This window comes from Apodemus sylvaticus, chromosome 21 (genome assembly GCF_947179515.1).
Source record: "Apodemus sylvaticus chromosome 21, mApoSyl1.1, whole genome shotgun sequence".
Taxonomy (NCBI): Eukaryota; Metazoa; Chordata; class Mammalia; order Rodentia; family Muridae; genus Apodemus; species Apodemus sylvaticus.
In genome coordinates this window covers 41,868,168-41,880,639 of record NC_067492.1, presented here as the reverse complement: position 1 = coordinate 41,880,639, position 12,472 = coordinate 41,868,168, and the positions used below count along the sequence as shown (strand labels likewise).

At 53.6% G+C, this 12,472-nt stretch overlaps 1 protein-coding gene across 1 annotated transcript in view; it reads left to right on the top strand.

Annotated features, from left to right (window-relative positions):
* The first annotated feature begins 479 nt into the window (after window positions 1-479).
* The window catches only part of Nkd1 (NKD inhibitor of WNT signaling pathway 1), a 73,157-nt gene continuing 61,164 nt past the window's right edge, over window positions 480-12,472 (top strand). Inside the window, exons 1-3 of the mRNA XM_052166882.1 lie at window positions 480-734; window positions 868-900; window positions 1,502-1,635. Of these exons, the coding sequence (XP_052022842.1) occupies window positions 710-734; window positions 868-900; window positions 1,502-1,635 (192 nt within the window). The 5' untranslated portion in view covers window positions 480-709. The remainder of the gene's footprint in view (window positions 735-867; window positions 901-1,501; window positions 1,636-12,472) is intronic.

The window sequence follows — 12,472 nt, the reverse complement described above, 5'->3', positions numbered from 1 at the left end:
CAAACCCAAAACCCAGAGGAGTCAAAGAGAAGGGCAGGTTGCTGAAAACAGGGACCACTTTCTGCAGAAGACTGAGAGCTGTAAGTCTAGGAAGCGACAGCACTGTGGGAGAGCAGTAGACGCGTGCCCTAGGGCATTGAGGTCTCCAGTTGTGACATCAGTTTCCCCACCTGTGAACTCGAGTCATCGAGTTCCACTCTTGCAGCTTCGAGGAAATGGAGAGAAGAGGGAAGTCTCAGTGTCACCAGCGAGGGCAGCGCTGCTCCACCACGCAGCGGCCAGAGCCTCCGCCCGGTCCCCACTCCCGCCCAGAGGTTCGCAAAGGGGGCTTGGGGCCCAGCAGACCCAAAGCCCCGCCCCATCGAGGCTCCACCCCTGTCCCTGCCCACTGACCAAACCCTCTGAGGGCCCGCCTATCGGCCGTCCCCTACCCGCAGGCCCCGCCTCTACCCGCCCCGCCGCGTCCGCCTCGCCTTTGATGGGCCGCTGCCGGCCAATGGGCGCTTGGGGAGGCGCGGGGCCGCGGCGGCGGGCAGGGGGCTCGGCGCGCCCGGGCGTCAGTCCGGCCGCGGCGACGGCGGCAGGAGCGCGTCCCGGCGCCGCCTAAGGCTGCGCTCGGCGCGCGGACTGTGAGGAGAAGGCGAGCGAGGCTGGCGCGGGGTCGGCGGCCGGACGCATGGCTTAGGACGCCCCGCCGCCGCGCCCCAGCATGGGGAAACTTCACTCGAAGCCGGGTCAGTGTTCTCGCCTGCGCGCCGGCCGCGGCCCCGAGTCCTCCCGCCGGTGCTAACTCTCCCTCTCCTTTCTTTCCGGCTCCCGCCGCCGCCGCCGCCGCCGCCGCCGCCTCCGCGCGCGATGTGCCCGCAGCTGCTGTGTGCAAGCGCAGGGAGAGCCCGGAAGGTAGGCGCGCGGGCCACCGGCCCGGGGGGCGCGAGGGAGGCGGCGCGGACCGCCCTGCCACTGGATCTCATTACCAGGGCTGCTTCAGCCCCCAGCCCCGCCCCGGGAGCGCTCTTTGGGGCCCCTCTGCCCCTCCTACCCCTTCCCCATAGCCTAGTGCTCCCACTGTTGACCCTAACCCCCTCCACTTTGGCGGCGGCAGATCCCCAAGATCTTGCGCCTTCGTCTAGCCGCCAGCCCCTTCTCCGGAGAACTTGGTCTCCGGTCCCTTTGCACCCTCTCTGCTGACCCCTCAGCTCTCTCCTCTGCAGTCTCTGCCTCCTGCGCTCCTTCCTCTCATCCCCGAACTCCTTCAGTCAGGTTACTGCCTCCTCCCTTTCACCCTCTGAATCCTCCTTGCACTTAGGGTCTTGCGAACCCCCTTCTTGGCTATTTCGCTCTTTTGGATTCTGCTCCGTCTGGCGCTTGACCCTTCTTGCTAAGTCTTTACTCTCCGGGCTGTAAAGCCTTGACTCCTTCCCTTCACTCTCAGGTAACTTTTTGCTAGCTGGGGGGGGGCGGGGGCACTGGACTCTATGTCTTCATGTTCTTCCCGCCTCAGGTGACAGCTTTGCTGTAAGCGCTGCTTGGGCAAGGAAAGGCATCGAGGAGTGGATCGGAAGGCAGCGCTGTCCAGGCAGCGTCTCAGGACCCCGTCAGCTGAGATTGGCAGGCACTGTTGGCCGAGGCACTCGGGTATGGCCCCCACTCCGTTCCCTCCTTTTACCCCTTTCAGCCTTGGGGAGGGTCTGAGGAACTGCCCCACGCCAACTTTTAGCATCCCGCTTGCATGTTATCTTAAGTCCAAAAATCCCTTCTCAGCCACTGTGTGCCCCCACTAGCCCTACTTGTGCCCCATGCATTGGAGGACTCTTGTCCATTAAGTGGGCACCAGTCTCCTGCCCAGCCGGGCACAGAGAGTTGCTTAGGGAGGAAGTGCCAGGGAGGAGGTGACACAGGTCCAGTGGGGTGGTGTGTCTGTGTGTGTGTTGGGGGCTGGGGGGGGGGCTCCTCTGCTTTGCTTTTGTGGCTAGTTTTTCAACAGAGAGGGGTTAAGACTAAAGGGGGACAGGAGTGTCTGGGTAGAGGGCAGGGCTCTGCTGGCCCAGGATCTGTGGCTACCTCCAACTGTGTCTGTGGCATTCATCAGTGCCATCTGCCATCTGAGTATAGAGTTTGGAGGCACCGAGACCTGGCTGTCGCCTTAGTGTGGCCCTGAGAGGGAAGGGGTGTCTCTGTAGGGTCTGGGTACACCCTCTTTCTTCACCCAGGGGGTTCTTGAGGCTACAGTTGTTCTGCAGGAGCAAGTGGGTAGGGGAGTGAGTGACTGTGACACCAACCCCTGCGCCTGGCCCGGGACTGGTGTTCACAGATGTCCTGTGAGCTCCAGAACTCTGCACAGGGCTTTCAGATGGTCTGCGTGGAACTCTTGCAAGCGGAGGATCAAAGGATGAATCAACTTTTTGATGTGACATTTAATTTTTTTTTTTTTAACTTAGAGGGGGGAAAAAAGACAGAGCCTCAGGTCTGGCTAGTTCTTTGGTCTTGTTCTTTGGGTGACGGTGGTAGAGTCTTTAGATGTGTGTGTGTGTGTGTGTGTGTGTGTACAGGTGTGTGTGTATTGCACCTGGCAGCACCACCGCAGAGCGGTGTCTTGGATATGAGTGTGAGCGTGTGTGTGAGTGAGTGTGTGTGTGTGTGTTGGCACCTGGCAGTGCCATTGCTGGGAGGTGGCATGTGTGTGTGTCTGTGCATGTGTGTTAAATGTCCTCTCTCTTTCTGGGATAAGCTCCTTCTCCTTCCACTCCACGGCTCGCGCTTCCTCTTCCGGGCCTTCCAGTTTGCTGCTGGCTGGGATTGGAGCTGCTATCCTAGTGGAAAGGTCAAAACTGGTCTGAGGTGGGTGGGGGTGGGGGGACTGCAGTTGGAGCCTTTCAACAGAACCGCAAACCTCCCCCCCCCCATTCCCAGTTTTTGATGTACTTATTTATTTAAGGACCAATGAAAACAATACAATTTAGACATATGAACAGATGCATTTGCAGCTCAATACAGGCCGACAGAGAAGATTTCCATTAATCAAGTTTTGTTTTTTTTTTTTCAGCCTGTTTATTTTCATAAAGTATTCCTGCAGAATGACATTTATTTAGGCTCTCTCTCTCTCTCTCTCTCTCTCTCTCTCTCTCTCTCTCTCTCTCTCTCTCCACTGCCAGGCAGCTTTTACTTCATGCTAGAGGGGAAACTTGAAATACAGTGAGGGCTTGCATCCACTGACTTTTATCTTCAAAGCCATAACAAATGTTACCCGCATGTTCTTGGTGGGTCTCCTTGGCATCCAGGCTGGGAGGATGGGAGGGAGGGGGAAAGAAGGAGAGGAAAACAAAAGTCTGTCGTTTTTAATTAAATAGTAGTGTTCCCAGCAAGAGGAATTCGAGCCAGTAAAAGTTGCCATTGGGGGAAAGGAAGCAGGGGGAGGGGCGTGCTTAAGCCTGTGGCTTTGCTGAAGTCACGGAATTTTGTTGCCTGGTTTCTTCCCCCAGCTGAGGACAGCATGGGATGGATGTGCTTCCTCGCCTTCCCGCCTCACCCCCCTCTCCGAAAAGGAGGGGTCATTAATATTTGTTCAAAGTCCTTTTGAAGATGTGAGGCATAGAGCCATCAGTGTGACATGTGTTGGATAGTTAGAGGGTGGGCCCAGCCATCAAAGATGTTGAGTGGGGGGAGGGAGGTCTCTGTTTCCTTGAGAGTCCATCTTAATAGCAGACCTGGACGCCTGGGTCCCAGCCTGCGGTGGCCACAGCAGTGGGGGTCGCGCATCAACCTAGAGAAGGACCAGGCTGAGTCAAAGAATGGGGCTGCACCGGCGGTGGCCTGTGAAGCAGGCAGTTCAGGTGGTCTTTAGAGGGAATATCTTTAATCTTTCTAGATACTTATCTTTTTTAATCAGTGAAAAATAACTAGGACATCAAACGCATGATTTCCTGGATGTTATATCACTTAGGATGAATCAAAGTTGAAAGAGGTAGGTGAGTTCAAAGTCAATATGAGGGGAGGGGGGGTGGAATACTGAGTTCTGGTGGTCATAGTTGGGAATGTAAGGAGGAATGCCCACATGTCGGGGGGCACGGAGGATGGTGGGTAGGCCAGTGATGAGGTGGCACCGTGAAGTCCTGCCACTTCCACGGATCCTACTGGCATGGGAGGGGCGGCTGGCAGGGTCCCACAATGATATCATCAGGATGTAGATGGGTGTGGGCTCTAGCAGTCTGCCGGCTTCCAGGGCTGGCAGTTTCCTGTAAGCCTGTACCAGGCCTATCTTAGGGAAGGACTCTGGGTCTACTTCTCTACCTGTCCTGTCACCGAAGAGGCTGAGGACACCTTACTGGCTTATCCAACTGACCACATTGTTGTTGCCATGAGAACTGCTCTTGCCTGAGCGCCTGTTACGTGCCAAGCACATTGCTTCTGGGACCCGAATCTCCCCATAACCCTCTGGAGTTGCATTTAGCCGGTGTCGACTGAGTTGTGTGAAGCAAAACCTTGTTCTGTTTCCAGTCGGGCTCACAGACAGTTGCCGCCATGTCCACATGAGCTGGTTGTGAGGTAGGAACAAGCAAGAGGGGCCCTGCCTTCCTTGTGTCTGTGACAGGAGCCGAGTTGCACACGGAGCCATGAAGTGTGAGGATAAATAACCACACAGGCCCGAAACTCAGTCTATCCCACATACAGAAGTGAATGAGGTCAGGCCCTGCACAGGACATTGTCACCTTATGCAAGTCACGTTAACATTGCATGTCTTCGTTAGCACATCTGTCAAATGGGCACAGTAATATTCTCATCCACAGCTGAGCTGCTGCAGATCAATCTTGATGAGAATAGAACCTGGTTGAGAGTTGATCTTTGCGTAGGGATCCTGATGTGTTTGCTCTTTCCGCCCGCACCCTTCTACGGCAGGCGCATCTGGTGGGAACCCGGACTAAGGTCTGGGCTTTTGCTTTTCCATGGATGCTTGATGAGGTACCAGGGAGTAGAAGCTCAAAGGAGAGCAGTGGTAAATGAGTGGACGCAGAAGAACATCTGAACGAAGGACAGTAGCCGGAGCCCAGGGCATGGCCGAGACAAATGTTCTGAGCAGTAGTAGAGGCTAGACAGTGGTCTCCGAGAGCTGGCAGGCACAAAGCTCCAGGCAGCAAGAGAAGGCCCAGTGGAGGTGCTAGGTGCGCAGGAGCCTCATGGTGCAGCCTCCCTAGGTAGGCAGAGCAATAGGCTCCGGCGTGAGGGAGGACACCTTGCCTGTGTCCACGCCGTGAGCACGGACACGCTTGTATATACAGATGCGTGCAACCAGGCTCCGAACAGCCTTTTCCCCTCGCACCGTGCTCCTTTTGTTCTTTTATAGCAAGACTGCTCGCAGAAATAGGCGGGGCTTGGGGCAGGCAAGCCCCCTGTAGATCAAAGGCGGCTGCCAGGCACTTGGGTAATTTGATTAGGGGGCACCTAGCACATTTTGATATTTGGAGGAGATTAGGAGGGTGCAGGCGTGCTGCTTGGGGCCAGGTGGGGCTGTGTGATGAGATTGGGAGCTGGCCCAGCTGCTGCCTCAATCCTGGATTCCAGGGGAATTACCCTTGAATGATACCAGTTGGCACAATTAAAAGGCCCCACGTCTTCACCATATGGAAAGTGTTAGGCCTCCTTACGTGGTTTCAAAGCTATGTGTTGGGAGGTGGACTTGACATTTGAGGTAGAGCATAAATTAAATACTCGGTGTTTAAGAATCGAAAGATGATTTGCTTTGAGGATGGTGGGGGTGGGGTGGGGGGAGCTTCAGGGTAGAGACATTGTGCCTTCACTCACAGGCATCTTTGAGTGGTCTAGGGAGGGTCTCCTTGGTTGATGGCACTTGGGAACAGCTTCACAGCCCTGAGAGCTACCTGTCCGTGGGAGTCAGCAAGAACTGGCCTGGGAAGTCTGAGCTGTACCAGGTGCCATACATCAGTGCCAAGTGGGTGTCATCACCTGTTGCGGTGGTACCTCTGTGTGACGGGACTTCTTAGAGGCACCGTAACGAGTACCCTTCTTCCTCTGAAACTTCTTTAAGAAGGACATTGGGTCTTCTTGAACCAGCCCATCTGTATGTGCTGACTGTACCCTACGAGCCATGGGCGTGTGTCTCTCTCCATTTGCAATCCTGGCAGCATCTCCTACATGTGGCCAAGGGTAGAGTTGGAGGCTGTTACGTCCTTGTCTAGTGGGGGGAGGAGAGGTGATGGGATGGTGAAGGCATCCTTGTTTGGAATGGGAAACCCAATTTCCCCCTCTCCCACACCCCTCATCAGGAGCCGCCTGCCTCCTTGGACACAGTGGTCAAAGTTGAACTGTCATTCACAAAAGAGCCCCCAAATGCGATTTGTTTTCTGAAGTACATAACAGGCACTTGCTGGGTTTGAATGAAGAAAGAAAATTTCATCACGATCCTGGCTGCCTCCTTTCCTTCAAGCCAACTTTTTAAACCTTTATTCCTGATGCGAGGCTTTATCTTTCCTGAGTCCGCCATCCTTAGTGGGATCATAGAGCCAAGCCTTATACCAAGACCGCGGCTTGGTAGCTCATGGAGAGTGGAAGCGCCCCTGGAACGCAGCCTTGGAAAGCCCTGTTCAGCATTTTGGCATGCTTGAGCTCCCTGTCCAGAGGCAGGTGTGCGAGGCCACCGGCTTATTCCTTGGAATTTGCTAACCTGCAGTTTGTGGATGGTCCGTTACCCGGCTGTCAATTGGGTTGGTGGCTTCTGGGGGCAGGCTGTAGGTGGGGGCCAGCTTGAGGGTCGGAAGCTCAGCTGTGCCGGTAGAGACCTGGGGGGTGCCTTTGGCTGCCGGAGGGCGGAGGAGATCACCTCAAGGGCTTGGGGGAAAGAGGCTGCTGAGAGGCCACCCCGAGAGCTCCCTGTGTCATGGAGTACAAGTCTGAGCTGAGGGACAAGTGCTCAGGTTTCCCAGAGTCAGGGATGAAGTCCACGGCGGGGTCCATCGTGCTGATGAGTCAGGTGCCCCGAGCTGTGAATTTACACTGCGTAGCTATCCAGACTTTGAAATCTTCTTGGTGGCTTGTTGGATTCAGGTACTTCCTGCGGCAGCCTCTGGGCTTCCCTCTCTTGCCGGCTCCTGTGTTCCTCTTAAAGCTCGGTCGGTGCTCACAGTTAGGGTTCCCTCTTGCTTTCTTCCCCTGGCTTCTTCCCTGGCCCTCTCTTCCTGAGAAAGGAAAGACTCTAATCCCTCACAAACCAAATATCTGCCCTCCTGTCAGAGAGAAGTGAGGAAGGAGCTCGGAACACCCTGGACGAAAGGCCACAGAGAGCTGAAGGCCTCGCTTGTTGGGTCTGGAAGCTGGGCTTTGATGTCACCCTGCTCCGTTTATCCTGGGAAGCTGCCTCAGCCTCTCTGCATGGACAGGGGCAAGCACTCGGGCTGGATCAGAGGAGAGGCATACCCACTCCATGAAGGGTAGTCCTCTCTAAAGGGTAGCCCGAGAATCCGGCCAGGCCGCACCCTGCCAAGCCCAGGTGGGTGGGGAGCCTTTTCTAAACACGCACTTCCAGAGGCATAAGTAATTCTTTGATAGATGCCTGGGCAAGCTGAGGGATGTTTATCCATGTGGGCACCAGCCACAAGGCTCAGGAGGAAAGCCGTAGGTCCTTCGGCTGAAGTCACCCTCGGCTTCAGCAGGGCATGCAGGAACCCTGGCCAACCAGTGTGGCTCTATCCGAGGGGCCATGTTTGCTTAGCAGCCCTGAGGAATTAGCTTGGGCGTCACTGTTCTGGCTTGCTGAGCCACATTGGCTATGGCGTGTGGCCCTGTATGTGGCTGATGGTTATTAGAGGGCCCCAGGGTAAGGTGGGTTTTGCTGCATCCCATGACATCAACTAAAGGGCCATTCCCTCCCCTGACCTTTGACCTCTCCATCTGAGAAGTGGGATGATGTCATTCTAACTTAGTATGTGTAGGACGCCGTCTGTTCCGCTATTCGTGCGTCTGCAGGGATGTGGAGTATACATCTCTACATGCTCCCTGCGAAAGCCATTTCTGTGAGGCTTAGAGCCTGGTAGAAGACAAATGTCTTAAAATGCAAATAGTAAAATACAAGTTGGCCAGCTGCTTAGTAAGGTACAGGGTACCTCGAGGCTCAGAGCTGGTCAGTGTGCTCGTTCATTTTATATGATGGCAGGTCCTGCTCACACCTCTGTCCTTGCTTTTGGAACTTAATGAGAGTGTTGCCTAAGTTCTCTTTAATAACAGTGAGATGCCACGTGTGCTATTTCTTTAGCTAAAATAACTTGCTTCGACTCCAAGCTCTCCTAATGGTGTGGTGTGTGATTTAGGTTTCTGGTGTTATTCTGTGGCAGGGTCTTGCCATGTAGGCCAGACTGGCCTGGAAATCATTATCCTCCTGCCTCAACATCTTGATTGCTGAGATGACAGTGAGTGCCACTATACCTATTGCGGTCCACAGCACTGAGCTCCTTGGTGATCAGCTTCTTCCCACTCCTGAAGGAAGGCCATTGATGGTGATACATTATGGTGTCAGCTGCCCACACTGGGCCCCGCCTCCACTGAAAACTAGAAATATTTGGGGAAAAAAATGCATCTGAGTTGATCAGGGTTTTCCCCCTCCTTTGTCCTTGTTTCCTAAACAAGATACCCTGATGACTAGACAGCAGTTTATTATGATGTGATAGGATACGGTTGCCATGGCAACTCGTAATTTGGGTTTATGGTTTCAGGGGATTGGAGCCCATGATGGCGGAGGAGCAAGGGCATGGCGGCAGGGACAGCTGGGGGCGCACACCCTGATCCACAAGTAGGAGGTAGAAAGTGCTAACTCAAAACAACTTGAGTCTTCTGGAAATCTCAAAGCCCACCCCAAGTGACACACCTCCTCCAACAAGGCCACACCCCCTGGTCCTTTCCAAACATCTCCACCAACAGGGGACCAAACATTCAAACATATGAACCCACGAGGGCCAGTCTCATTCAAACCACCACCTTAGGTATTATAGGAGATGTAAGTATACAGGAGAGTGTGCACAGGTTATATATATGCATGGCCCTAGTTACATAAGGGACTTGAGCAGTACATTTCAGTATTCAGGAGTGAGGGTGAGGGAGTGCTCTATACCGGTGCCCTATAGCTACCACAGGATACAGCTGTATTTTTTTAATATGCAGCTGTGCTTGTTACACAGATGCTGTACTGTGGGCTTTGAAGAATGCAGCTGTATCTTTCAGTACAGCTGCCGTACCCTGGGCCTTTGCAGGCGTTTCTAAGTTCGATTGGTCCACACTTGGAAGGTGCATGTCGGATAGTGGAGATATTAAAGGGAGGTTAGGGAACATGCTGGAAGCTTTGAGTCTAGAACAGGAACTGCTGGGGTCAGAGGTAACCTGGTTTGAGCTAAACAGAGGCGAGTCGGGGATAGAAGCAGAAGGGTGCCTGGTGCCAAGGTGCCTGTGTGATACGCGTCGGGGAGAAAGCCACAGAGCATAGTTGGAGATATTGGTGGAAGTTGTGGCTGGCCTGCTCCCCTTCCCTGTATACTAGATTGGCCTTATACTCACAGAGATCTGCCTGCTGAGGGCCGGGGCTTAAAGCACAAGGCACCATAGCCAGCCCCTGGCCGCCTTCCCACTGTGTTACAGACTCAGGTCTTTGTCCAGAGGGAAAACTTGAAGTAGCCTTGTGTGAGGTCGGTGTGATGAAAGAAGCCTGTGATCTGTTCTGTGGAGGAGGAAGAGTGTGAGGAAGGATGCTCTGTAAAGCACTTTGGAAGATGAAGCCAGGGACAGAAGGGTCCTGGGGCTTCGTGAGAATCACAGGTCTGCACTGGGATGAGCACAGCTCTTGGTTCTCTGGGAGAACATCCAGGGGTCCTTGGGGAGGCAGGCAAGAAGCCAGGAGACCTAGAGTAGGATCAAGGTGAGCAGGGGCTGTGGAGCCGCAGTTGGCTTCTAATTCTGCCTGTGAGCTTTCTCATTGAGATTTCAGGTACTAAGCCGGGCCTCTGCGTCAGCCAGCCGGTGAATGCGAAGGGGAACAGATACGCTGTCGATAGTTTAAATGAGAAGATTCCTGAGGTCTGAAAGTTGCAAGCAAGGTTGGGAGAGACCTGCAGGGTTTTGAAACAATTGTGGTCTGGCACCAGCCTCCGCTAAGGCCCAGGTGATTAACTGGGGTCAGAGCCACAATGTGGGGGTGTCAAAGTGTGGGAAGAGCTAGTTCCCCTTCTCTCTACCATCCAGGTCGGTCTTTCAGCTGAATTCAGAAGCCAGCATGCAAACTGGTCCTAGGGAACTGGTGCCCAGGGGTCAGCTTCCCTGGGGTACCATAGAGAAGGTAGGGACCGGGTATATATGCTGTGGTAGTAGCATCACTGGGACTGCCTCAGTTTTCATTACTGGGAACTGGGGTGGTAATAGTCTTCACTTCCTAGAACGGTTCGGAAGAATCCCACCTGGGGCTCTTTAGGTTGTAGCTCCTGGACAAGGGTGGGGCTCGGGGTGCGGTTAGATGTAGGGGTACACAAAGGAGGCTTTGTAGGATGCTAATCCTGATCTCAGTAACCAGAGCCAGAGAAGTCACATTGATTAGGTGCAGCAGGCTGGGTGGAAGGTGTCTGCATCTGAACACACACCCTGCCTCAAGAGGGCAGTGCCACTTAGGCCCAGCCAGTCCTCAGCCTCTGGGGGAACATGGCCTTGACATTGTCATCTGGTGGTTTAGAAAAATCCAGATGTCTAAATTTAAAACATTGCGGAGCATGATGGCATGCCTCTGTGATTCTAGCACTCAGGAGGCTGAGACAGGAGGATTACAACTTGCGGTCAGCTTGGGCTATATATGAGCGCTCGTTCCCAAACAAAAACCAAGTCTACTAAAGAAAGTTTTAGGGATCCCTTCCTATGGATGAGCAGGTAGCTGGATTTGGCCTGCACACTGTGCTTATAATTGCTTCCAACTTGGCCCTGTGGGTGCAGGGAGTTAGTGATGATAAGACACGCATGCAGGCTAGATGATGCATGCAACAGAATCACCTGCATCTCCTTGTGAGATCCTTGTATCTGCCTCTTGAGGACACTTTCATCATGCAGACGAAGCAGCTACTCCTGAGCTAAAACTGCTGGCCTGGCAGGAAAAGCTGGCTTTGGCTGCAAACAGAACAGAGTAGCCAGCAGCTGGGAAGCCAAAGCTTGTTTCTGTGGTGGGCAGGACAACAGGAGAGTAGACATCGACTTAAGTAGAGATGTGGGCCAGTGCTGTTGCTGAGGACAGGCAGGTGGGCTGCTGGTTACAGGGCACAGGGGCGGGCCCTGCCTGCTGGGGTGGGTGGTGATGTGAGTTGCATCCTGTGGGGAGATCAGGTGTCTACTGCAAACCTTCCCGACTCTGGATGCTGCCCTCTCTGTGGCTTTCTGAACACCCCGGTTAGGGACAGCAGAGCTAGTCTGCCCCGGGGCTCAGATCAGGCTGGGAAATTGTAGAGTCGTCTCAGAGACATGCCAGTGGGTCCAAAATTATATGTTACAGCTCCATTCCTGAAATCAACTGGTGGCCAGAAAAATGCAATAGAAAAATTACAAAAGTAAGACAAACTATCACTTACAGGAAGACTACTGTTCTGTATTACTTTTTGTATTGGTTTAAACACACATGTGTACACCCATGTTTATATATACAGAAGCCTGTGATAGTCTAATTCTTATGGTAGCTAGACCGTGATCAAGGTGTTAGAGAAACACTAGTGTTTGGTCACTGCTCTAGATTTGGGATTGTGAGTACCTGGACTCAAGCCTAGCTCAGCTCTCACAAGCTGTGAGCCTTGGCCAAGTTTCCTGACCTCTTTGTGCCTCTCTCTGGTTTCTTGTCTTCAGAGCCTTTGAGTCCATCTTTCTTCCCAAGGCAGGGATTCCTTCCCTAGGGATTGTGTGAATGGTTTTACACTGAGCCTTTCCCCTTCTCACTGGGGATGAAGAGGAAGAGGAAGGCCTTGTACTGAGGTCACCATCTGAGCCTGAAGGCAGGAGCCACATCTCAGAGGGGATGTGACTGAGCAGCCATGATGGTTACTTGAGGAGCCTTCGGTATCCATTGGCTATTATGTGACTTCTCCAAGTGCCTAGCCAGTACTCTTGAGCTCAGGGCTAGAGCTGGTGGTGGTTCCATATCCTCTTTGATACAACAGGTCACAGCTTTAGCCCAGATTTAAGGGAAGGAACCACAGGATGTAAATACTGGACATGAGGTCTCTATCAGGGCTTGCAGCCTATCAGTGTATGTGGAGAGAACACTACTGACAGGCAACTTGTTTTTAAAGGGGAGGGGCCAGTGTCCATGAGATGCAGGTAGGGTGGGCTTGTTGGGCTTTTGTCACAGTTGGGTTTTACAGGTGTTGATTTGGTGAAGAGAGGTCAGGGGTCAGAGAGTCCCAGCAGAACTGAGGTGTGCCTGGGCATGCATGTTCAGAAATGTGCATGGGGTGAG